This window comes from Rhodofomes roseus (genome assembly GCF_022264815.1).
Source record: "Rhodofomes roseus strain CIRM-BRFM 1785 chromosome Unknown C8Q71scaffold_11, whole genome shotgun sequence".
Taxonomy (NCBI): Eukaryota; Fungi; Basidiomycota; class Agaricomycetes; order Polyporales; family Fomitopsidaceae; genus Rhodofomes; species Rhodofomes roseus.
In genome coordinates, this window is record NW_025952967.1 from 132,782 (window position 1) to 155,544 (window position 22,763).

The 22,763-nt window shown below is 55.9% G+C and overlaps 8 protein-coding genes across 8 annotated transcripts; 6 read left to right on the plus strand and 2 right to left on the minus strand.

Moving 5' to 3' along the window:
* Positions 1-529: 529 nt before the first annotated feature.
* C8Q71DRAFT_760416 (cohesin complex subunit psm1) lies at positions 530-5,780 on the plus strand. The gene is made up of 23 exons (XM_047923826.1): positions 530-778; positions 831-1,136; positions 1,192-1,552; positions 1,612-1,845; positions 1,902-2,073; positions 2,126-2,195; positions 2,249-2,426; positions 2,487-2,575; positions 2,629-2,765; positions 2,817-2,950; positions 3,006-3,243; positions 3,293-3,394; positions 3,448-3,677; positions 3,738-3,946; positions 3,999-4,284; positions 4,337-4,453; positions 4,505-4,627; positions 4,679-4,776; positions 4,828-4,935; positions 4,994-5,120; positions 5,171-5,295; positions 5,350-5,566; positions 5,625-5,780. Exons 1-23 carry the CDS (start codon positions 735-737, stop codon positions 5,643-5,645), a joined length of 3,726 nt encoding a protein of 1,241 aa, XP_047778359.1. The 5' UTR covers positions 530-734; the 3' UTR covers positions 5,646-5,780.
* A 149-nt stretch (positions 5,781-5,929) lies between these two features.
* C8Q71DRAFT_723944 (uncharacterized protein) lies at positions 5,930-10,182 on the minus strand (the record flags this gene model as incomplete). Its single annotated transcript, XM_047921613.1, has 3 exons — positions 5,930-6,357; positions 6,412-8,660; positions 8,795-10,182. 3 exons carry the CDS (start codon positions 10,180-10,182, stop codon positions 5,930-5,932), a joined length of 4,065 nt encoding a protein of 1,354 aa, XP_047778360.1.
* An 821-nt stretch (positions 10,183-11,003) lies between these two features.
* C8Q71DRAFT_760424 (uncharacterized protein) lies at positions 11,004-13,177 on the plus strand. The gene is made up of 5 exons (XM_047923827.1): positions 11,004-11,543; positions 11,618-11,765; positions 11,828-12,276; positions 12,330-12,772; positions 12,829-13,177. The coding sequence occupies exons 1-5, from the start codon at positions 11,354-11,356 to the stop codon at positions 13,015-13,017; spliced, it is 1,419 nt and encodes a 472-aa protein (XP_047778361.1). The 5' UTR covers positions 11,004-11,353; the 3' UTR covers positions 13,018-13,177.
* On the plus strand, positions 13,156-14,697 carry C8Q71DRAFT_760428 (uncharacterized protein). The gene is given in 8 exon segments (XM_047923828.1): positions 13,156-13,618; positions 13,679-13,704; positions 13,769-13,956; positions 13,976-13,977; positions 14,068-14,129; positions 14,186-14,289; positions 14,339-14,433; positions 14,491-14,697. The coding sequence occupies 8 exon segments, from the start codon at positions 13,575-13,577 to the stop codon at positions 14,498-14,500; spliced, it is 531 nt and encodes a 176-aa protein (XP_047778362.1). The 5' UTR covers positions 13,156-13,574; the 3' UTR covers positions 14,501-14,697.
* Positions 14,351-15,407, plus strand: C8Q71DRAFT_64997 (uncharacterized protein). The gene is made up of 6 exons (XM_047919646.1): positions 14,351-14,433; positions 14,491-14,696; positions 14,746-14,761; positions 14,833-14,887; positions 14,936-14,958; positions 15,017-15,407. Exons 2-6 carry the CDS (start codon positions 14,606-14,608, stop codon positions 15,339-15,341), a joined length of 510 nt encoding a protein of 169 aa, XP_047778363.1. The 5' UTR covers positions 14,351-14,433; positions 14,491-14,605; the 3' UTR covers positions 15,342-15,407.
* Positions 15,408-15,658: 251 nt separating this feature from the next.
* Positions 15,659-18,362, minus strand: C8Q71DRAFT_708542 (uncharacterized protein; the record flags this gene model as incomplete). The annotated part of the gene is made up of 9 exons (XM_047920627.1): positions 15,659-15,682; positions 15,741-15,950; positions 16,004-16,271; positions 16,322-17,139; positions 17,188-17,346; positions 17,395-17,703; positions 17,754-18,051; positions 18,105-18,276; positions 18,329-18,362. 9 exons carry the CDS (start codon positions 18,360-18,362, stop codon positions 15,659-15,661), a joined length of 2,292 nt encoding a protein of 763 aa, XP_047778364.1.
* A 448-nt stretch (positions 18,363-18,810) lies between these two features.
* On the plus strand, positions 18,811-19,926 carry C8Q71DRAFT_760455 (uncharacterized protein). Its single transcript, XM_047923830.1, has 3 exons — positions 18,811-18,941; positions 19,004-19,119; positions 19,430-19,926. Exons 2-3 carry the CDS (start codon positions 19,023-19,025, stop codon positions 19,819-19,821), a joined length of 489 nt encoding a protein of 162 aa, XP_047778365.1. The 5' UTR covers positions 18,811-18,941; positions 19,004-19,022; the 3' UTR covers positions 19,822-19,926.
* Positions 19,927-21,185: 1,259 nt separating this feature from the next.
* On the plus strand, positions 21,186-22,614 carry C8Q71DRAFT_65351 (uncharacterized protein). Its single transcript, XM_047919649.1, has 3 exons — positions 21,186-21,517; positions 21,580-22,053; positions 22,107-22,614. Exons 1-3 carry the CDS (start codon positions 21,370-21,372, stop codon positions 22,403-22,405), a joined length of 921 nt encoding a protein of 306 aa, XP_047778366.1. The 5' UTR covers positions 21,186-21,369; the 3' UTR covers positions 22,406-22,614.
* Positions 22,615-22,763: the final 149 nt, after the last annotated feature.

The following is a 22,763-nucleotide window of genomic DNA, read 5'->3' on the forward strand; positions in this document are numbered from 1 at the left end:
TTTTTTTAGAGTCAGGTTAGATGTAGCGATAGATAATCCCGTAATGTCAGTGCACGATGTCTCCCCGTACTCAATAAAATGTCCAACCGTTCATTTCATGCGGGACCTCATCAAAGAGTTGTGGTCTTTGCCCGACCCCACTACGTGGCTATCTTAAGGACCCATGAGGCCGAAATCTATTGAGAACAACTTTAGGGTCAAGACGCATAATTGTAATATACGGCCGGGCGGATGGATTGACTTGTTTGTTGGTGCGTCCTGGGATGCAGAGTGCAAATTTCACCGTACCTATCCGTGGAAGAACAGCTTCTTCCGCGGTGGTGGATGTTCATACGCTCGACCTATTCAGAAAGATTGACTAAGATAATCTCGTACTCAGGTTGTGGTAGTGAGATTGCTCTCATAAGTGTGATGTTTTACGGTAAAAATTCCCTGATCATGACTCAATTCCGTCCTACGCGTTAGTGGGCCCACTATAAGCTTAGCTACATACTGCCAGTGCCAGGGCCCGGGACGCGAAGGTCACCAATACACGTGACCGTGATCCAACGCGCGTTCGCGCGCTTCGCTTCGGTACAAGGTCGTTCTAACTTCTCCTGTCCTCTAGCCTTCCCTGAGCTTGAGCTTGTGGCCCCACTTCTCTAACAAATCAAACTGTGCTGACTTCCAAAGCTTGTCAGCGGAGGAACTGGTCTCTTTCTCACACCGAGAAGTAGGGCATCTACACGAAAGAAATGCCGTTGATACGCATAGAAGTCAGTGACTTCAAGTCATATAGGTGACTATCAGCACTGCATCTGTGCATCGTTCTCTGTTTGACAAACTTGCAGAGGCCACCAGACCATCGGGCCCTTCACCAACTTCACCTCCGTTATTGGGCCCAATGGCGCGGGAAAGTCCAACCTCATGGATGCCATCTCCTTCGTCCTCGGAGTGAAGAGCGCGCAGCTCCGAAGTAGCCAACTGAAGGACCTCGTGTACCGCGGTCGCCGTCTTGCAAGGAGTGATGAAGGGGAAGGCGAAGACCCAGAGGAGGATGAAGAGGATGAAGAGGAGGGAGAAGGAACGGCTAAGAAGGCGTGGGTGCTGGCAGTGTTCCAGGATGCGAGCAAGAAGGAATGGCGATTCCAAAGAACGTGAGTCAGGTTTTGCCTTACTCCTTGTGGCCCTCATGCAGATCACTTTTTCCAGTATCACGACCACGGGCGCGTCCGAGTACAAGCTCAACGGCCAAGTAGTCACCTACTCAGCATACAACGCTGCACTTGTCTCGCACAACATCCTCGTTAAGGCGAAGAACTTCCTCGTCTTCCAGGGAGATGTCGAGGCAGTCGCGTCGCAGTCGCCAAAGGAACTTGCCAAGCTCATCGACCAGATCAGCGGCTCTCTGGAGCTTGCGGGCGAATATGAGAAGGCGAAGGAGGCTCAAGAACGCGCGACGGAGAATGCGACATTCAACTTCACCAAGCGCCGCGGTATTGCGGGCGAGATCAAACAGTACAGAGAGCAGAAGACGGAGGCAGAGCGTTTCGAAGCTCTGGGCCAGGAGCGTGTAAGTCACTCATTCCAAGCCGCCATGAGTCACTTTTGCTGATCTGTGCGACGGTACAGGACGAGCTTGTACTTCGACGGATTCTCTTGAAACTCTACCACATCGAGCAAGGACTTCAGGAACACGCACAGACGATCAGGACCCAGAACCGGACGCTCGCCGGGCTCCGCGCAGAGCAGCGTAAGCATGAGGGGGAGCTAACAGAAGCCCGTGCCGAACAAGCCCGCGCTCGTTCAAGCGTGATGCAAAAGGAGAAGAGGATCAAGAAAGCGGAGAAGGCGCTGGAAGGCAGGGTATGTTATTCGCCATCTCACCAGACGACGTGCGATGAACACGCATGCCACTGCAGAAACCAGACCTCGTGCAAGTAGAGGCTCAGATTATGCACTCCGAGCGGAGGCGAAACAATGCAATCCAGGAGAGGGAAAAGGCGGAGCAAGCAGCGGAGAAGCAGAGGGAGCAGCTGCGAGTGCTGCAGGCCGACCTGGAGCGGGTGAAGAAGGCCGCGGACGATGCCACAGGTGAGTTGTCAAGCGCACACACATAGGCTATGTTCGAGACAGTGCCTTTCAGAGGTGCAACGGAGGGCTGCTCAGACCAACTTGTCGCTGAGCGAAGAAAGCCTCGAGGAATACCGCCACCTGTATGTGTAGTTGTCCTCTTTTACTGCGGCTTCATTGATTGACCATTACGCAGTAAGGCGCAGGCGGCTGTTCTCGCCGTCGAGGAACGACAGTCGCTCGAGACGCTTTCTCGAGATGAGCGGACCTCTGCGCGCGCATTGGCACAGCTCAAGGAAAGGCATGAGGGGCAGCAGGAGAAGGCGGAAAGGCTCAGGCGCGATCGGGACTCACAGACCGAGAAACGCCAGGAGGTAAGTTCATGAGACTTCCGCATGTGAGGACGTGTCGACTGACAACATCATGCATCTCAGCTGGAAGAAAGGATCAAGGGGCTCCAGGACGGCCTCACGAACGCCAAGCGGGAGCTGGAGAAGCAGCAGTCCGAGCGCACTAGGATCGCGTACGTATTTCTCGCATAGCACGTTCATTCAATGCTAAGGCATACAATCGCAGAAACTTGGAGAAGGAGATTAACGAGAAGCTCGTTGATGTGCACAACAAGCTCCTGCAGGCGGGTGTAGATCAGAAGGAGTCTGAGCGTGAGGCGAAGATGAAGGAAACGCTGTCGAATCTGCAGAGGATCTTCCCTGGTGCGAAAGTAGGCCCGTGACAATCTCCTGTTGCTCATGAAAAATGTACAGGCGTCCGTGGCAGGGTGGTCGACCTGTGCAAACCTACGCAGAGGAAGTATGAGACAGCGGTCTCGGTTGTCTTGGGAAGGAACATCGATGCTGTGGTCGTTGATGAAGAGAAGACCGCCATCGAATGTATCGAGGTAAGGACTTATCAGCCTCGCCCCCGAGCAATGCTGACATCGCTCTGCACAACAGTATATGCGCATACAACGAGCCGGTCAAGCAACATTCATCCCGCTCGACACCATCCAGGTGAAACCGATTAATGACAAGTTCCGTTCGTTCGCGAAGGGCGCCCGCCTCGCCATCGACGTGATACAGTTCGACCCCGCCGTTGAGCGTGCCATGCACCATGCCTGCGGAAATGCGCTGGTGTGCGACAGCTACGAGATTGCGGCTTATGTTTGCTATGAGAAGAAGCAGGATGTTAAGGGTGAGTCCTGCACTTTTGATGCCGTCGCTTGCATTGATCGGGAGTGTAGCTGTCACTCTGGAGGGAACGATCATCCACAAGACTGGTATGATCACCGGTGGTCGTAGCACCCATGGGAATGGCCGGAAATGGGAAGAGAAGGATGTGCAAGGTTGGTTGAGTAACATCTACGTTCCGAGGAAAGAATGAACTGACCTCCTACAGGCATGCAGCGTGTCCGCGACAACCTGCTCGGCGAACTCCGGGAGCTCAACAAGTCTAAACCTCGCGGAAAGGCTGACGAGAATATGGAATCGGAGATCAGCAGGCTCGAGTCGGCTTTGTCCGTCGCGAAAGACGACTTGAAAGCGTGCCAACTACGCTTGGACGGCATCAAGGAGGAGCTCAAGCACGTGGAGAGGGAGATTCGACGTATCGAGCCTGAGCTCCGTAAGGTACGTGATAGCTCTCGGGTGGCTATTCGCCCGCTGTTTGTGCTAACGGGTTTCTTGTAGGCTCAAAGAGATTACGACTCGCTGAAGGAGAAGATCGACGAGTTGGCATCGGTAGTCAATGCTGCCGAGGACGGGGTCTTTGCCACTTTTTGTCGTAGTATTGGCGTGTCCAACATCCGCGAATACGAGGAGCGGCAGCTCAAGGTCGCCACGGCAGAGAGTGAGGCTCGATTGCAGTTCGAGAAACAGATCGCTCGCTTGACACATCAGTGCGTCTGACTTTATTTTAACCTAATGGAAACTCATGAGCTTCACCTCCAGATCGAAGTTCATCGAGGAACAGTTGCAGACGACTGAACAGCGTGTTCAAACTATCGACACCTTGATCACGACAGAGGATGCTAACATCGTGAAGTACCACGAAACGCAGGAGAACATCCAAGTGGAGATCGGGGAAGCAGAAGAGGCCATCGCCACCTTGCAAGAGGAAATGAAGGATCTCAATGAAGCCCTCGAAGAGAAGAACAAAGTCGTGGAACAAGTCAAGCGTACGACCTTGAAGTCCTCCAAAGCTTTGGATCAAGCGTTGAAGGAGATTGCCACTAGGGTGAGAGCATCATTCTGAGCAATCTGGAATCGTCCTCATGCCCCGATTGTAGAATGACGAAATCGAGAAGCTGGGTCTCGAACGCTCGACCATATACCGTAAGTGTAGGCTGGACGAGATCCGGCTACCTCTCGTCGAAGGCAACTTGAGGAATGTTCCCATGGAGGAGGTAGGATGAGAGTCAACCGCGTGATCAGAGTAACTCTAATACCATCTGCAGAATCTGCGTGAAGAGGTCGCTATGGACGTTGACGAAGATGAGGAAGGGAGTCAGCACGTCAAGCGTATCCCCGACTATGGCATCGAGGTTGACTTCGACAGCCTTGAAGATGACGAGAGAGAGGTAAAATCCCGCGCTGCGTAAGCTATAGCTATGGTTGATCCAAGAACACAGGAAAATCCCGCAGAGGCCTTGGCAGACATCGATTCGCAAATATCTAAGGTCAACTCCGAGATCGAGCGCCTAGCCCCCAACTTGAAGGCAATGGAGAGGTATGGATCTTGCATTTGCCCTGAGTTGGCAATGTTCATTTGCTTTCATAGGCTCGACGATGTCGAGACGAAGTTGATGGAGACAGAGAGGGAGGCAGATAAGGCTAGGAAAGACTCCAAGAATGCCCGTGACCACTTCAATGATGTCAAGCGCCGCCGGTAAGTCACTGGACGGTATTAAAGCTGCATGATACATCTGACAAGCACTATGCGACAGCTGCGACCTCTTCAACAAGGCATATAACCACATCTCTGAACGAATTGACCAGGTGTACAAAGATCTCACCAAGGGCAAGGCAGCGCCAATGGGAGGTGTGGCATATCTCAGTTTGGAAGACAGTGAAGTACGTCTGCATTGCCCGCTGATGGATCTGTGGACTGACAACCTTTGAAGGAACCATACAATGCTGGTATCAAGTACCATGCCATGCCACCTATGAAACGTTTCCGAGACATGGATCAACTGTCCGGAGGCGAGAAGACCATCGCTGCACTTGCCCTCCTGTTCGCTATTCATAGGTACGTCAGGCAGCGTACAGAACCTCAGCTCAGGATTTACCTGTCCTTGTTCAGCTATCAGCCTTCGCCGTTCTTCGTTCTCGACGAAGTTGATGCGGCATTGGACAACACGAATGTGGCGAAGATCGCAAACTACATCCGCTCGCACGCTTCGGAGAAGTTCCAGTTCATTGTCATCAGTTTGAAAGGCTCGTTATATGAGCGAAGCAATTCTCTTGTCGGCATTTATCGAGACCAAGATGTCAACAGTTCGCGCACGCTGACTCTCGATGTGAGCTGCGAAGTTATCATATCGCCTTCATTCACTGACTCATGTACCTGCCTCACAGCTGACTCAATACGACGAGTAGATATCCAGTCTCGCTATCGTTGTTGCTTGTTGCTTTGGTGTTGCAGTTGTCAATGTGTTGTTCTAGTAATGTGATGTGATGTACCATAATCCAGAATGTAGCAGTAGCATAACCATATACATAATATTAACGAAGCGTGAACAGAAAGCGAGGAACGTAGGAACGAACACGGATGCCATCGACGAATGCTCTACGGTATATTACTGCTCGGAAACGCCGTGAAGAGTGGGTGAGCGTAGGATATATGGGTAATGAAGGGACGTATACGATGCACAGTGCAGTCCTCAAAGTGCCTGTCCGATTTCGCTTTGACCTCCGAAAGTGGTGGTACTAGGCTCCCGAACTAAAACTCCTGGGCGCCGAGGAGAAAGATAACCAGTGAACTGATGCGAATCCCGAGAATCGTCGAAATAGGAATCGAGCACGGACATCTGATCTGGGCTGACGTCGGTCGGGGGCACTGGGAAGTCAGAGAGCCCAGACATCCTGGACATGCCCGTTCCGGACGTCATGACACTCGAACGAGCCGCGTCGGATATAGGGGCACCGAGACTGGAGTAGGCGGAACGAACACGCGGAACGGCAACGTCTTGACTAGAGCGCTCCTCCTTGTCCCTGAAGTTCACGAAGGAAAGCCGGGTGGACGAACGCTGTGGACTGGTGAGGAGAGCAGGTGTTGACAGAGCTTCCACACTGCCGACACGCATGTGGCCTGCTACAGAGACGTGTTAGACTACGCCAAGCTCGCATGAGACTATAGACTTACTATCTGACTCTTGTTGAGGTGCATACTCAATAAACGAAGAGGCCCGCGAGGCCTCCTCGACATCCTCTGGTACGTTGATCGTGGGCTGCGCTAGGGACGCATTCCGGTCGATCGGGAAACGCAGGGGAGGGGACGAGGCCTCAGGGGGTGTACTCCGTACAGACGATGGCCCAGACAGCACCACATTCGGGTCAGGTACAGCATCGTCCGGACGCTGTCCACGAAGTCCCCCAAACCGCCTGCCCCACATAGGGGACGACGAATCCGGTTCTTCCATGGAATCAAACGATGGTTGGCGCAGCTCTTCGAAATCGTCCACAAGTTGACGAGCCAGGGTTGTCAGGCCACTGACACTCCGCGTGCTGACATTGCTACTCGGCTGCCGCGATGGAACGGTTGGATGGCGGAAGCCCTCACTGTGAGCTTCCTCGGGTGTTGGCGGTCTGGGCGGAGGCTGGTAGAAGAGGTCACGGAAGCGTTCGAGATCATCAGTCGCGTTGAGTGAACGCGGGGAAAGCGGCGGCGAAGAGTCGTGCGAGATCATACCGGGAGACGAACCAGACGAATTACCGTTGGCCGTGAGTCGCTCGGTAGGCTGTATGCGGAATGACGGCGGGTTGACGGACTCCATGGGCGACGAAGCCAACGTATGATTTGAGGACGAATACGTCGCTTCTCGGCGGCCCATGCCGGGGCGCAGCCGCTCAGAGGGATCCTCGAGCGGAACGGGAGGCAGGTCGTCCAAATTGACTGCGCGCTGAGCTGGCCGGTCCGTGTCCCGTAGGTGCTCCAAGCTTTCGCTTGTCCCCAGACCGCTATCGACGCTCCCTCTATCCCTCAACGTCTCAGTCAAGGCATCCGCAAAGCCCCACTCGCTCATGCGCCTAGACTGTGCGACATATGGGTGAGACCTCGCGGCGGCGCCAAGGCTGCCCGCCTTCTGTTGCTCCACAGGGTGTACCATAATGAACGGCGAGTACCGCAGTTGTTCTGGCTGAATCTCCCGAATATGGCCCGGAGTAAGCTCCGCGAACATACTGCTCGTTGTGTCCGCGGGGATCTCGATCTCCTGGCCATCTTCATCCGTCGGACCATCCACAGTGACAGTGGGCTGCGCAGGGACCTGTGGGGCATCTTGTCTTCCCCACGCCGGCGGAACCGAGGCGTACGGATGGCTCGTCTGAGCAAACGGCGCGTACGGGTGAACGAGCACCGGCTGCCGATGTCGTTCAGAGCCATCTTCACCAACTACTTTCTCCTGCTGAGCATCCGTGGGGCGCGCTGCGAATCTCTCAGGCTCTGGAGACGACGAACGCACAGGGAAAGTAGCCCCTTGCGCGTACGGATGCGCGGGGAGCCTTAGACGCTCACGACCACCATAGTGTTGTCTGGCCTGCTCATCTGAGGGCGTAGGCGTCGATATGGCAATACCGACGGGGCTCTCCCCGGAGCTTGACATCGCAGATGGCACGGGCGATAGCCCCTTCGCGCCGCCGGGCCCTATGCGGAGTGTTTGCGCAGGGCCGTGATCGGGAGGAGACGCTGGGGTGATGAGCACAACGCTCTCGTTGTTCGCATCGCGCCGCGCCTGGTCTTGCAGCCTGTGCCCACGCGTGTCCTGCCGCCGCAACGCGCCGTCCCGCATGTCCGAGGCACCCGCCTGCTCGTCCATCGGCGTGCCAACCATCTCTATCCCGCCCTCGACCACCCGTTCTGCACTCGAGAAGCCACAGAAGCCCGCCGCCGTCGACGCTGTGTTCTTGACAAGCCGGAGCGCCGACTTACCCAGTGAGTGCGACCGCTGGTGGTGGCCCGCGCCCGAGCCGGTCCACATGAACGACTCTTCCGTGTGCCCATGCGAGGACGTCGCAGTCCCAACCGAGTTAGAGTGTGCGTGTGAGCGCGCGGGGCCATGCGAGTGCGAGTGCGACGTGAACGTACTGACGCCGACGCCACCGCTGGTGAACGTCGTCGTACCGTGCTCCTCTGATGACCTGAACATCTGCGACCTAGACTCGTGCAGCCGGACATGCACCGTCGGCGGACGCGACTGGTTCCCGAGCAGCGTGCGCTGCGCGAGGACGTCCATGGCGGACGTGCGCCCCTCGCGCGGGGGACGGTGCGTGGTGCTGAGCGTCTTTGCGCGGGCCCGCGACACGGACCGGGCACGCTTGTTTTGGAACGAGCGTGTCGCCTGCGACTGCCACGCCTGGCGATCGGCTTCGAGCTGCCTGCCCTCCTCGAGGACCCTGTCAAGGCAACATGTGAATACACCGTCTTGGGCAAGCTTGACGTGACAGAGACAATGAACGCCAGTAAGGGCGCCCGCGGAAGACGATTGATGGGAGGGTGAATTACAAAAAGGAGAGCGACAGCGACATACTTCGTCAGTGAGGGCACTGGACTGGGCAGTGCCAGATCGTCCAGTGCGAAGCTCTTTGGTCTTGGCGGCTTGAAACTCGTCGGCGCCTTACTTATACCCGCACCATGTCTATCTCCGCTACTACGTCCAACGCCCACTGCTTGCCTCTGTTCCTCCACCGTCACTCGCGAGGGCCCTGCAATAGGTTCTGCTGCAGGCGGGCTCGCCAACGGTCTTGTGCTCTGCGCCGTCAACAAAGGTTCGTGGCTATCAGCGGTAACACCAGTGTCCAGCCCATGGGATGATCCTGTCGTGGGCTCCTTCTCTGCACGGGATTGATAGTAGGTGATGGTGTTGGGCAGAACCGGACTGCCCGGGGGACTGACAATTCGACCACTTCCGCCACCTGGGTCTACACGAATGGCGAATCGCGGGCGAGGCAAGATCAGCGCGTCGCACCATGTCTCCGGAGATAACCAACGTTGTTTCCCCTTGGGGATCGACGTGGGTGGAGCGGGAGAGCGATGTTGGGAGGTAGACTGAGGATTTCGCAGGTTGGGGGTGGAGATGGAGCCCCGGATGCTCAGGCGGTTGCGCGGCGTGGGCCGCAGGAAGGCGGGAGGCGGCGGGAGGGTACGAGAGGGCTGCGGCGTCACTCTGATTTTGGACGGCGGGGAACGCCGGGCGGGAGACGTAGTAGGAGAGGGGACGCGAGGCGGGGAAGAGCTGGTGGCGGTGGTAGAGAATGGGAAGGCGTACGGATGGCGGCGCAGGAACATCGACCCCTGCGCGTTCTCCGTCTGCGGCGACGCATGGTGCTCCGCGCTACCCGCCGACGCCTGACGCGTCAATTGGCCCGCCGAGGCAGAGTGTCTAATGGTCAGACCTCGCCGTGTGCCCAACGTAAGGATACTTGCAAGGCTATGGCGCGTTGTCTCCGTCGTCTTCGGCTGAGTTTCCTGCTGCTCCCGCATAGGCACCGGAGCCTCTCCAACGCCTCCTGCCTGGTCTAGGTGGATGATCGAGTTGACACTGGGCCTGGGGACGCTACGTGTCGTAGAGAAGGCTCGACTACGTGCAGTAGATGCTGCGTTCCCAGACGAAGAAGTGAGAGCAGCAGCGTCGGACTTTGCACGATCACGGTTCATGCGGGCGTACCGGTCTTCCTTCTTCGCCAGCGGGTCCTCCGCCAGCCAACCACTGACTAGATTCCCCCAGCTATCCCTCTGTACGACTCCGTCAGGCATCCCGCGGGGTGGCTCGTACGGGCCGTTGTAGGGGATGTACCAGTCTTCTTGGTCGACTGGTTCGGCGTCGGGCTCGCGGGCGAGTGGTGAAGACGGGCCGCTGCGGATGAGGCGGGAGATGCGAGCAAAAGGAGAGTGGTTGTTCTGAGTCTTGGCCGCCATTCATGGGTGCCCGAGAGCGAGGGAAAGGAGTGACAGATTGAAGGAGCGGAGAATGATCCGGGCACTGCGCTTGTATCAGTGCTGCCACCAGTATCAAATGCACCATGCAGCTGGATGCGCGACGTACCTTGGCCGACGTGCTGCAGCTTGGAGAGCGAGATGGCCGTGGGTTGGACTCAACGCGAAGTCCGGAACAGGCAACCAAACTTCGGCTAATCGACGTGCCAGCGCAAGCTCAGCGTGGTCCCTCTCTGATCATCCAAGTCAGACGCACCTCGCGTATAGAACCTCGCTCGGTATCTGGCAGAGGAAGATACGTGGTTGTATGCGACGACAATCAGCCACGAAAGAACTGGCGGGACAATGCCCGTCCAACGCCATTGATCGCTTGGTGCCCAAACAGGCCATACATCAACACGTGACACTGCCGTCTCTGCTACTCGATCAAAGTTTGTTCAATCCAGGATCCTACTAGTTACAGTATGGGCATAACGTACGTCCTTTGGTCACGCTATAGAGTTTCAACGCGGTGCAAGTACTGATGCTGCGCCTATGCCGGACGAAACATCTGTAGCTAAGTTAAAATTAGTTGTCGGAGGTTTATATCGGCGTTCAAGTTTCTCGCAGCGATAGCCTGAGGATGTGCACAAAATCTTGTCGAGGAGTCGCGTCGCCCTTTAATAGGAGAGGAGCTGGTCATGTCTGATTCAACGTTTGGTCCAGAATTTGCTCGAGGATGTGGCTAGCCTTTTAAACGTTAACTTGAGCAGCTTGAGCCGGCCCGGGCCGGACCATTTGAGGAGGAAAGTCCTCCTCCGTAGGATGTTGCACCGACCCCTTTTGTCATTCTCCCATAGCTATCAGTGCCCCGGAATAGTCGCTGTATGGTGCAATTCACCGCGATCAGTTCGGGACACTTCGGGACACCGCAGAGCGGTGAGCAACCTCGGAACTGAGCGTGCGCGTGCTTCTAGCGAGTGGAGCGAGCAACACTCTGCAACAGTGCAACCCGACCTACAGCCGACCTACAGCCGTACCGCCATCCGAGTCGTGTCTCCTCCTACTACCCGACCTTCCTACTCTTTACCTGGCACTGCTCTGATTCATTCCTTACCTCTGGCGTATTCTGGACGACTGAAGATTGCCCGCCGGACCTGTGCGCGCGCTCATCATGACGCTCTCGTTCTACGAGTTCCAGCTCGTATGCCTCATCGCGCTATGTCTCTTCTTCATGCTGGTCGAACGCCAGCTGTCTCCCAAACGAAAAGAGGGTGTGCGTCTGCACGATGGCCTCCATGCGCCGACTCCGGCGTTGCACAAGCTTTCGAGACAGTATCTGTCTGCTTACGCGATAGTTATGGGTATGTCGCCTTCTCATACGACGGGTGTGTCGCGTCGCATGGTTCGGGGACTTGACGATGCACTGCGTATCTAGGAGCGGACTGGCTGCAAGGGCCGTATATCTACTCTCTGTACAAGGAACAGTACGCGTTTCCCGAGCGTTACGTCGCACTGCTCTTTGTCACTGGCTTCATGACGGCCGGGCTCGCTGCGCCCATGGTCGGAGTATGGGCCGATCAATAGTATGTCTGCTGAGACTGCTTGACCGTTCACGCTTACAGGAGTTGACAACTCCAATTTGTAGTGGCCGGCGCAAGCTTTGCTTGGCGTTCTGTATCACCTATACGCTCACCTGCGTGCTCATACAACTGCCCTACTTCCCCATATTGATCCTGGGCCGCTTCCTCGGCGGATTCTCTACCTCCATCCTATTCTCCGTGTTTGAGTCATGGCTCATCTCGGCGTCCAACTCCCTTGCCCTGCCGGCCGCTGACCTGTCCACCATCATGGGTCGCGCGTCCCTGGTAAACGGCTTCGTCGCTGCCACTGCCGGAGTGGCGAGCAACCAACTAGTCAGTTCGACGGGCTCATTCGCCTCTCCATTCGTTGCTAGCGGCGTGCTTCTCGTGCTTGCGTGGGTCGTCATCCGCGGGTCGTGGACAGAAAACTATGGCAGCGGTGGCGGCACTTCCGCGAGCGCGGACCCGCTGCAACTGAGGCGTCTCGGGCAAGCTCTCCAGATCGTTCGCAACGGTTTGTTGTTCCCCAGCTCAGGAGGCACCCTACCAACTCAATACGTCTGTCAGAGCCGTCCCTGCTTGTCATCGGCCTGACGCAGACCTGCTTCGAGGGGTCCATGTACCTCTTCGTCTTCAACTGGGTGCCGGCGCTGCAGGAGGCCGCGCGCCCGGGCGCGCTTCTCCCGCTGGGCTACATCTTCTCTGCGTTCATGGTCAGCATGATGATCGGCTCGCTCCTGTACACGTCGCTCGTATCGCTGTTCGCTCGCGCGGAGGACGCGCCGCTCGACGCGGGCGGCCCCGCAAGCGACGCGCCACTGACGCTGCACGCGAAGCTGAGCTCGCTCGTGTGCGCGGTGAGCGCGGTCGCGTTTGCAGTGAGCGTGGAGAGTGGGAGCGAATATGTGCGGTTCTGGGCGTTCTGCACGTTTGAGGCGTGTGTGGGGATGTATTATCCCATCCAGGGCATGCTCCGTGGATCGCTGATATCGAACGAGCACCGAGCAACGGTGAGTCGCGTACTCTTGTCCTTTCGCGTGCAGCTCACTCAACGGTTGGTCATCAGCTCTCATCGTTGTTCCGTGTGCCGCTGAACATCTTCGTCGTGGTCTCGCTCCTCACAGGAGTGTCCTCCGCACGGTACACCGTGCTCACCACTAGCTCACTCATGCTCGTCCTCTCCTCGCTCATGACCGCAGCATTCCTCGTCGAGCGCATAGAGTTCTCTGCTCCCTCAGTACCTCACCCCGCCTAATATCTGTATATCAGCATACAATCAGCATACCCTCAAAATGCCCACGGACATATCACGCCTACTGTACAGCCTTTCTTTGTCACTGAATACATATTCGATCTCTGATTGACAGGCTCGGTTTGGCTATCTCCGAGCAGTCTCGACACGGCTTCGGTGGCCCATACTCCGAAGCCAGGTTATGCTTGACTGTCTCCGAATCCTGCATGCGTAGTTCCTTGTACGCTGCAGGGTCGACCACGATCAATGATGGCATGACCTTCGTAGACCGTATGGGTCAAATCTTGGATTTCTACGGCATCCATTTGCCGCCTGCGACTGAACCACAGACAGTGTGACGGTCTGACCAGACCGTTCGACAGCTCTGATGAGTCCCCTATTTAGTGGCCGCGATCGCTGCGTACACGCTCACCGCTTCCTGCCAGAAGCTGTCACTATGCTGCGTTGCTCGATCACTCCCAGCCTGAAGCCGTGTAGTTTGATCAGCGGAGTCAGATCCGCTTATCGTTCCGCTATACATAAGGACTTCATGTAGGCTTCGCCGCGTATTAGAAGGCCTGATGGATTCCGCACATTGGACTGGCCTTGCGAAACTGGGGATGTAGTGAGTTCAGCTTCGACGATTCCCGGTACTTCATACTAGTCACTGACCTTCCCTCTGTAGCCATTGGTGCGGTGCGGCTTCTGCAGGTAGGAGTGTTGCAGTGACGTACAGATACTGCGTGCTAATGGCGGGGCATACACCAATGGCAAGCATTGCTCTTCTACGACTATACGTTGACGTTACCCCGGGAGGTTCGCTGTATATGGACGCGCAGTTTCTCGGGCGCGACATTGCTATTCCTTGTGAATCGGTACTTCACGATGCTCGTCGTAGCTCTGAACATTTGCAGTCTGGCCTTGTCAGGCAGCTCCGTTTCGTCTAATCGCCCGGCACACGAGGTGAGTACTACGCACAGACTTATGGCACAGCTCCCTCACCAGCAATTGCAGTTGTGCGTAATATGACATTCCCTGACTTACTATTGCTCCTGTACTGACGTTGTGGGATAGCTGCTTTGTGCTGTCAAGAATCAATCAGGCCATGTCCGTAGTCTTCGCCCTCGTCAACGCCGGTATGTCGTTTGCCGTGCATGCAATTACGCGTTCGTATTTGACGGCCTGTTCCCAGCATTCCACTCACTAAGAGTATTTGCAATCTGTCCCAACAAAATCCGGAAAATAGTCTTCAGCGTTGTCTTTGTACTCGAGATGATACCTATTTCTGTCGATGTGGTGGGTCAACCGGTTGCGGTCTCGCACAGCCGGCGACTGAGGCTTCCAGTTCTTCTTCACGAGGATTGCCGACTTTGGGGCCTCGTATCTTCCCTTCAATGGTTGCGAATTGTCAGGGTTCTCAGACGTCGGATGGTACTATCAGTAAGTCGTAGTATCGGGGTTTAATTTAGCTTGAAGAGCTGACTCACGATCACGTAGACGTATGTAGTGACAGTCGTCCTCAAGTGTGTTGGTGGAGCCCGTTGGCTCAGTTTTCTTTTTAGTGGCCTACGGAAGCCTCGCTGCAGCAATAGCTGCAGATTCCGTTGTACTCATGCTGACATACTGGAGGACATCGAACATTCACCGAGCGCTGCGGATGCAAGGCAGAAAGCGCAACCTTGCGTCAATGGTGTTGAAAGATGGTGCGTCATGAGAAGGAGACATCATACGTTCGCTCAGCCTGGTGTCAAGGGACCGTCTACTTTGCGTGCGTGTCTCTCCGGTGACTACACCAGAGGTCCGATTACGTGAAGCTGATGTCGAGCTCAACGTCCATAGTCAATTGACATTTCTGAACATCATGTCCGCCATTGGTGTCAAGTTACGGGACGGGGTAAGTATAACACATTGATTGACGAATGCGGGTTGAACTAGTCCATAGATCGTCGTGCAGTTCGCGCAAGTGTACGTCCATCAGGAGCCATGCATAACACGATCGCTTGTTGACTTAGTAACACATCAGCCTAGCATCCATCGTCTTCTCTAGGTTCATCCTAGATTTGCGCAACTTCTACCTGACGGATTCCGGCGGGGATACGGGATATGCTCCAAGCGATGCCGCGCTTCAGGGTTCAGGCACATTCTCCACTGTCGTCTTTTCGCACTGGAGGGTTGTGGGGAACTTCGGGGCAACGGTCGAGGACTGGTTGGGAGACAGTCATGAAGAGCACCTGAATACCTCTAGCGTGCAGAACGTACCTCAGTTCTCGGAAGATCCATTTTCTGCAGGGTTGTTACAAGCTATGGAGGTACCTGAAGGACAAGTGACCCCACCTATCATAGCGTAAACGATGTGTACAGAACAATCTTCCCAGTAGAGTGATAGCGAAAAGAACTGGAGCCGGAGCAGCAGAATCCCGACACGAATTTAGAGGCATGCTCAGAGCTCTGGGCGGGGCAGCAGCCGGTCGGGTCTTACGCTATGTGAGGGGCCTCACGTAGACGTCGGTACCTTCCAGGTAACACGCATCTCCGAGCCTGTATCCATGGAGCGCTCGCAGGGACGATTGAGTTGTCAAACCAGACAGGAGTCGAGATGAATAGAAATCATTCCTTTTCGTATCGGCGTGACAAGAAAGACATAAATACACGACGACCCGGCCACTCAGTTTGTTTGTGCTCCGACAGCCTACCGAGCCAGCATAAGCAACGTGCTGCAATGACCACCAACTGAAAGAGACACTCACCAGACGCTTGAGATGTTCCATGAAAACCTGCAAGCTGACGTCGTCCGTGAAGATTGCCTGCCCAGCGCTCGCACCCGTAGCCGTGCCGTACATGCTCGTCGACATGTGTGTCGTCGACGGGTTGAGCTTCGAAAGCAGGAATCGCGCCTGACTGCCACCCTGATCACAAACGATGTAGCGTGGGATGGGGAACCGGTCCGCGAGAAGTTCCTGGAATCCACATATTAGCAAGGTTAGAAACGGAGCAGTTCCATACAACACACCTGGGCATCGACGACAGGAGCCGCGAGGAGATCCTTGAAGTTTTCGTAGCCTTCTTGTTCCTGGTAGCCGGCCTTACGCCACTGTGCGATCGTCTCTCCGTGGAAGATGAGGATGTGGAAGAACGTGTCGAGGAGGAGGATGACGTCGGGCTTGATGGACACGCTGTCGAGCAACACGGGCTGCGGAGGCGTGTCGAATGTGTATGACATGAGCGTGGGTTGGATCATGATGAGAGAACTGTTGACATCCTCCTCGTTGAGAATGTGCCTGATCGAGCTCTTAGACCCCATTCAACTTAGAACGTCGTGATGACCTACCTGTAGAAGGCAGTCTCGTCCGGACTGTTGTTGAACACCTGCAAGAACTGGCTTCTCCGGAGGTGGAACATGAACTGCGGATAGATGCTGAAGTTGTCCGACAAGCGGAACGTCGACGGGTCCTCCTTTCTGTAGTCCGCGAACTTCTGGCACAGCCGGATGAGCATGCGGTCCAGCCACCTCAGCACGTCGGGCGAGTCGTCGATCTCCGCCTTGAAGACGGCGATCCTTGCCATGAGCACTGCGGCCGCCTCCTGGTCGAACGACGCCGCGATGCTTGGCGAGCCCGCCTCCGCGAAGTTCCGCGCGATCGTCGTCACACGGAGGCGCAGCTGGCCAGACGAGTGCTGGTAGTGCGTTACGAACTGGATGAGGCCACGCGAGCCTGGCTGCAGTGGCTGCCCGGCTGGTGTCACAACCTCGAAGTAGACTCCTGTTGCCGTGCGCGGTGTGATGGAGTTGATTTTCCATGCTGAGGTCTGGCCAATACCGATCTCCGTCTCGCCGACGCACGCAGACTTCTTCCCGGCTGAGATCGCGTGCCCGATCAGTCCGGATACCTTCAGCTCTTTCGTCGTTTGCACATCAAATGTAGCATTAAAGCCCATCTCGAGGTGGCCTTGGTCATCCTTGTTGAAAATACGCAGGAAACTCTGCTTGAAGATCGAGGTGGCGAACGAATCGGACAGTACGATCACACCGTTGGTAGAGTTTGGTAGGGACTTCATCTCGAGGAGACCGACTTGGTCAAGGCAGCCCGCAAACAGGTCGATGATATGCCCGTTGTTTGATGCGCGCTTGGCGAGACCGTCGTAGAACTACACGATGGTGAGTGTCTGTCGTCTATGAGTATACGACTGGCATACCTTGACGGCGCGCTTGTAGTGCTTGGCGCTGTCTCGGTCGATGTCGTGGTGCGACCGAATTGGCTCCTTCAGCTCGTTGCTCACGACCATACCTGGGCCTTCCGTCGCAGATCCACCCGAGAACACCATCATGCGTGCGCCGGTGTTAGGGAAGGTTGTCTGATGCAACATGAGTTAATGCACTCATGCACAGAGAACAGTACTCACCTCCAAGAGGCCGACCGCGACCGAAACAGCAACACCAGTGCAGCGCAGCGGTCTCTTGCCCGCCGCCACCGGCCATGGGTCCTGGTTCAAGGACTCCAGGATACCAGTGAGCTGGAACTCGCACTGCGAGACGGGGAGGAGGAACCGCGCCGCGCCGAACGTCTGCATTGGCTGTCCGGGGCGAGGAGCTGCCCTATTCTGCGAGCTCAGGCCGAGCATGTCCTGAATCTGCTTCGGGCTGTACTCCTTGCCCCCGCGGAACACGTATGACTTGTTGCACTCTGCATAGCCAAGTTCGTGCACTTGCGCCTGAAAGCAGCCTTAGGAGCGCAGACTAGACAAGCTTCGAGCACACGTACCATAGTGCCATACGTAATGAGACCCACGAGCGCGTATGGCGGGAGCAAGCTCAAGCTGACGATGATCGCATCGCGAAGTGCCTTGAGCTCTTCCGGTTCCTCGAAGCATGTATCGACGACGAAGAGGAATATGGGCGGGACTTGAGCTGGCCGGGAGAGCGTGTACTCGATCGTCGTGTATTTTGGCAGCAGCTCGGCGGGAAGATTGGTGTTCGAGATGTCCTTGTAGTGAGGCGGGAAGGCATTCCGCTGCAAACAGAAAGGGCAGATCCAAAGCTTTCCGCGAATATCAATCTGGCTGTAGTCCAGTTATCATCACCTGAACGTCAGGCGGTGGCATATGACGCGTACCAGTAGGGGTTGAGCACGGCGCGACATGGTGGTTTGCAGGTGACGGGTTCGTACAAGACCGGAGGCAGATCCTCGCGCACTTTGAGAGGCGTGTAGAGGGCCGAAATGGGCACGACTGTACGCGTCGCCTCGATCCTCGACGACGGCCAGACGTTCCATGACAGACGGACGCCTGCACGGCTTCGTCAGATTCCAGCTCGTATGAGATGGAACCTGCTACGCACCGTCGCGATCCTCTACATCCTCGAAATTAAGCATCGTAGTTGGTGGATATTAGGTCGACTCGTCAAGTATATGCTGTGCGTCGTGTTCCTGTCGTCGACGTGTCCTGTATGTTACTGTTTGTCCCCCACGACAGTCGACAGACTGCAAGAGTCCTGTAGGCGCGAGAGATACTGTATGGTTGAGTGAGTCCCGTGCATGTGCGCTGCATTATGTCGACGTACCTAAGTTACGAAGATTGAGGAGGACGTGGAGGTCGGTGACTGGCGGGGCACGCGGTACAGTGCGTCTGACGCCGAGTGCCCGATTCGGAAGGCCGCCAAATACGGCGACAGACGTCGGACTCGTTGTCTCGGACTTCGTACTCAACGTCGCTCACTACAATCATCCAGGCCTGGTCTGTTTGATAGAATTGTGTCCTATGATTTTCCACACAACTCTGCGGCATAGAGCCCGTACAATCGCTTTCAGTCTTAGCTTTCTCGGTGCGACGACTGTCCGACATTCTTCAACCGCTTGTCTCCTTCGGACACCGCCGTCATCTGCTCCTCGCGAGGTCCCTACCCCGCTTGTCTTTGTCTCGTCGAGCTCCTGGGATCCACGCTCGCAACAAGGGTGAGCAGCCTTGCTGCTACGTAGCTGAACAGCACCTCATCGCGCCGCGACGCCACTTCAAGGCTCAGGTCGCTGGCAACCATGTTCACCACGCGCGGGTTTACCTGTCTGGAGGTTGACTTGGCACCGCCCGAGAAAGCGGAGACGTCGGACGCACTGATGCAACACTACGAAGCAGGTAAGTACTCTCTCAACAGGGCCCATGTCATTGTCGAGGCCCATCTCTGGTTAATTCGCTATGGACCGGGGCGGGATCATCGGTCTGTGCATAGCGCCTCTCCTCGTCAATCACCTACGTTGCGTGTTCAAGATTACCCGCAACTCCCGTTCGAGGCTAACGCATCAGCATCCTACCTCACACTGTCGCACGGGGCACTAGTGCAGATGCAGTTCATGTCCCGGCCCTGACGCGGACGCCGCACTGCTTGTCTACATGGACCCCTACTGATCAGAGGCTACTTCTGGACGCTATGCTCATTCTCTGCCAGAGCTGTCGTCGCACATCCGTCTCACCATGATTCCCTTCGCGCCAATCATTGTCGCTCGGGGGTCGGGTGCACTCATCGCACAGACCTACATCTCGTCTCACCCTGCCTCCGGTCTGCTACTCATCTCGCCGCCGGTATCCAACGCTGCCCTCCAGTCGTCGTCGGAGGCCGAAGACAAGACCCTCTTGCCAACGGTCCTTCCGGAGTTCAACTTCGAGCCGAGATTTCCGTGTGCCGTCCTGTGCACACAGCGAGAAGCCACGGCGTTCACCGAGAACAGGCTATGGGCGGATGAGAACGTTAGCAAGTTGGTCACGCGGGACGAACAGGCCCTGGATGGTCAAGAAGGCTTCGTCAAGATAGAACAGTGGTTGGACGAAGTTGGCGTGTAACATGTGCGACGAGTGCGGACGGTATGATGCTTCGAGCTCCGTATGTGATACATGAATTTCACATGCATCTTTGTTGAATTCCATCGTCTTACCGCAGAGAAGTCCTCTCATCGCGCATCTGCGTGCCTGCCGGAGTTGGCAGATAAAGCAGACTGTGCATAGACCTGTACGTCCCACGCATCGCAAAGCTGCTCTACTCGGCTTCCTTGAAAATGGTCGGGGTGGTTGAGCGGCATCTTGTCATTGCGCGTGTATCCGGTGACCCGGAGCAAGACTGCAGACCATCGCAGTAGCTTGCTGCAGCGCAAGTTGGCCGAGCTTGGGTCCTCCGACCCAGCAGCAGAATTTCAAACCCCGGTCGGGTCTGGTGGATTTGAACTCGAATTTGACGATCGGCTACCGCCAGTGCCATGGAGACAGTCATCCATATCTCTCATCCTCTTCAGCCTCAAAATCGCCCTTCAACATCGAAAACCGCATTCTGGTTCCTGGATCAGCAAAGCCGAGGAAACATGCTGCGATCCGCATTGTGCTTCGAAACCAGTATTCCGGCCACCCCACATTTGTCGCCGAAGTCCACAGAGGCAGCGACTCGACTCGGACATCCTGATTCCTCCGATCTTCACTACCATCGTGATGACCACTGAGAAGACCTCGTAAGCACCTTGTGCACCCGGCCACGGTGCACGTACCCTTCAGATACACATGACCTTCGTAACCTGGAACCATAGAGGCAAATGGCACTGTATATGTCTACGCCCGTTCCTAGCCCCCGCTCCTCGCCTGTGGCAGAACCTTCGCCTTTTCTGCGAGCGAAAGCCGCATCGTTGCGTCGGTGAGTCATGCCCTCGATCATCCCGGCGAAGTAAATCTAACGGGGAACCACACGAGATCTAGAGCATAGCATCCAATTGACAGATTCCTGATGCCGGCGGGTGCGCTCAAAGTGAGGTGGCATCGCCACAACACCTGCACAGAGTAGGTAAGCGGTGCAGGCGCCACTGAATTGACCAAAGGACGAGCATTCACCGTGAAGCCCAGGGATGAAGAACTCAGCCTACAGCAGTCTCGCAACGCTTCATGTATGTCGGCGGTTGCCCCGAAGACGGACCGTGGAGAACGATACATGCAGTACCCCGGGTTGGATGGGGACCCGGATACCCGTAGCGGTACCCGCATCGGCGGTAATCTCCCCGAAGGGTCTGAGTCTGTGGCTCACCACGATGGTCCAATAGCTGCTATTCTGGTCGTGGGCCACCAGTTGTCGTGGCCGAAGCGGTCCAGCGCTGTTGCAGTCCGAGCCGATGATCTGTTCCATTCAAGGTTCAAACGTTCACGGCCGCCTGTATACTTATGTGAGCGCGGGGAGGCAGCGCGCACTCCTCGTCTCGATGACCCACAACAATCACACTGTCAAGACTCAACGCCCGTTCGACTTCTCTGTACCGCCGTGAGTGACAGCTGTCTGAGTCTCGGATGTGCATCTTGACTGCTGGCTGATGACGACGACGGCGCATCTCATAGGGCAGGTATTATATTAGCTGTCTCATGTCAAGTAAGGCCCCGAAGCTATATTCCGTTGACGTTTCGGATCCACGACTCGTTTATGAGCCTGCGGAGGCGTGGGGTCCGTCCTGCAGTAACGGAGACACGGGCACGCAAACAGCCGGGTCTAGCGTCACTTTCACATTCAACGGTGCGCGGTCATTTTCACATTCAACGCTGCCCACGAGTTCGTATTCTGACACCCATGTACAGGTACCTTTGTCGAGGTCTACGGCTCGTCGAGCTCAGCGCAGACCAGCACATCATTCGTTCTAGACGGTCAGCAGGCTGTCAACTACGCTAGCTCAGGAGCAAGTTCGCAGGACCTCCCTCTCTATCACTCGTTTACCCTCAATCACGGCGCGCACACACTCAAAATCACAGTAAAAGGAGACGACCCGTCACTCTGTCTTCAGCAGCTGCAATTCACGGGCACGCCAGTCCATTCAGCGTCGTCGGCATCTTCGGCTGTCGTACCTACACAGACTCAAGCGCTCAACAGCTCGTCCACCACGACGTCCTCCAACCACCTCTCACCAGGGGCGATCTGCGGGATCGCCATAAGTAGCATCGTGGTCTTGTTCCTTGTCATATTCACCATCTTGTATGCGTGTGGCCTTCTACCTCGGCATTGTAGGCGAGGACGACGTCCCTCGAAGGATGAGGGAGTAGATATCATCTTGGACGGTCAGTCCGCGCTCGGTATCCTCATCCAGACATTTATTGACATACGCTCACAGAGATGCCCAAATCCCCTCCTCCACCAGTGGGCATGGACATCTTCCGGAAAATGCTGATACAACACGCCCAAAACAACGCCATGACCCGTCTAGCCTCGGGACCGAACTCGAAGAAGAGTTCGTCGAACGGGACGCGGTCGACCGCCATCTTCTCTTCCGTCGTCATACTCACGCCACCCGTTTCGTCGTCTGGCGGGAGTCACGGCCGCTCGGAGAGACAACCTCAAAGACCCCAGCGAGCGCAGCTGAGGCCGTCCACACCTACTTTGCATATCGCGAACCAGGTTCAGAGTCCCTGACCACATTCCTTGTTAGTACGAAAGCCCCCATCTTGTGTCGAATTTGTATGGACATCAGTACCACGGACTCCGGAAGAGCGATTGCATATATTAGTAGTCTTGTATCTGGATAATCTCGATATGATATTGCGGTGAAGTACAGTATTAAGTATGTAAGTTAGCTTGGCCTCGGCCCTCCGGAATGCCACGACCTCAGCGCTTCAGCCACAACTTCAACTTGAACGTCTTCTTCCTCACTGTCCTCAGGCTGTTCAGTCCAATGTTTGGACTTGTCTAGTATGCCCATCTCAGAGGTCACTCACGTTGTTTGACTTCAAGTGCTGTTTAGGCAGTCGACCTGCGTTTTCATCTTCCTGCC

Bases quoted from the DNA above. Each gene is read 5' to 3' on its own strand.
- C8Q71DRAFT_760416 (XM_047923826.1), top strand. From the start codon at position 735: ATGCCGTTGATACGCATAGAAGTCAGTGACTTCAAGTCATATAG. The intron at 1,553-1,611 runs GTAAGTCACTCA...GCGACGGTACAG, and splicing joins AAGCTCTGGGCCAGGAGCGT to GACGAGCTTGTACTTCGACG. The intron at 4,628-4,678 runs GTAAAATCCCGC...CCAAGAACACAG, and splicing joins TTGAAGATGACGAGAGAGAG to GAAAATCCCGCAGAGGCCTT.
- C8Q71DRAFT_760424 (XM_047923827.1), top strand. From the start codon at position 11,354: ATGACGCTCTCGTTCTACGAGTTCCAGCTCGTATGCCTCATCGCGCTA. The intron at 12,277-12,329 runs GTTTGTTGTTCC...TACGTCTGTCAG, and splicing joins TCTCCAGATCGTTCGCAACG to AGCCGTCCCTGCTTGTCATC. The intron at 12,773-12,828 runs GTGAGTCGCGTA...GTTGGTCATCAG, and splicing joins CGAACGAGCACCGAGCAACG to CTCTCATCGTTGTTCCGTGT.
- C8Q71DRAFT_760428 (XM_047923828.1), top strand. From the start codon at position 13,575: ATGGATTCCGCACATTGGACTGGCCTTGCGAAACTGGGGATGTA. The intron at 13,619-13,678 runs GTGAGTTCAGCT...TTCCCTCTGTAG, and splicing joins CTTGCGAAACTGGGGATGTA to CCATTGGTGCGGTGCGGCTT. The intron at 14,130-14,185 runs GTATGTCGTTTG...GCCTGTTCCCAG, and splicing joins CTTCGCCCTCGTCAACGCCG to CATTCCACTCACTAAGAGTA.
- C8Q71DRAFT_64997 (XM_047919646.1), top strand. From the start codon at position 14,606: ATGCTGACATACTGGAGGACATCGAACATTCACCGAGCGCTGCGGATG. The intron at 14,888-14,935 runs GTAAGTATAACA...ACTAGTCCATAG, and splicing joins GTGTCAAGTTACGGGACGGG to ATCGTCGTGCAGTTCGCGCA. The intron at 14,959-15,016 runs GTACGTCCATCA...GTAACACATCAG, and splicing joins GTCGTGCAGTTCGCGCAAGT to CCTAGCATCCATCGTCTTCT.
- C8Q71DRAFT_760455 (XM_047923830.1), top strand. From the start codon at position 19,023: ATGTTCACCACGCGCGGGTTTACCTGTCTGGAGGTTGACTTGGCACCG. The intron at 19,120-19,429 runs GTAAGTACTCTC...ATTCTCTGCCAG, and splicing joins GATGCAACACTACGAAGCAG to AGCTGTCGTCGCACATCCGT.
- C8Q71DRAFT_65351 (XM_047919649.1), top strand. From the start codon at position 21,370: ATGTCAAGTAAGGCCCCGAAGCTATATTCCGTTGACGTTTCGGATCCA. The intron at 21,518-21,579 runs GTGCGCGGTCAT...ACCCATGTACAG, and splicing joins CGTCACTTTCACATTCAACG to GTACCTTTGTCGAGGTCTAC. The intron at 22,054-22,106 runs GTCAGTCCGCGC...ATACGCTCACAG, and splicing joins AGTAGATATCATCTTGGACG to AGATGCCCAAATCCCCTCCT.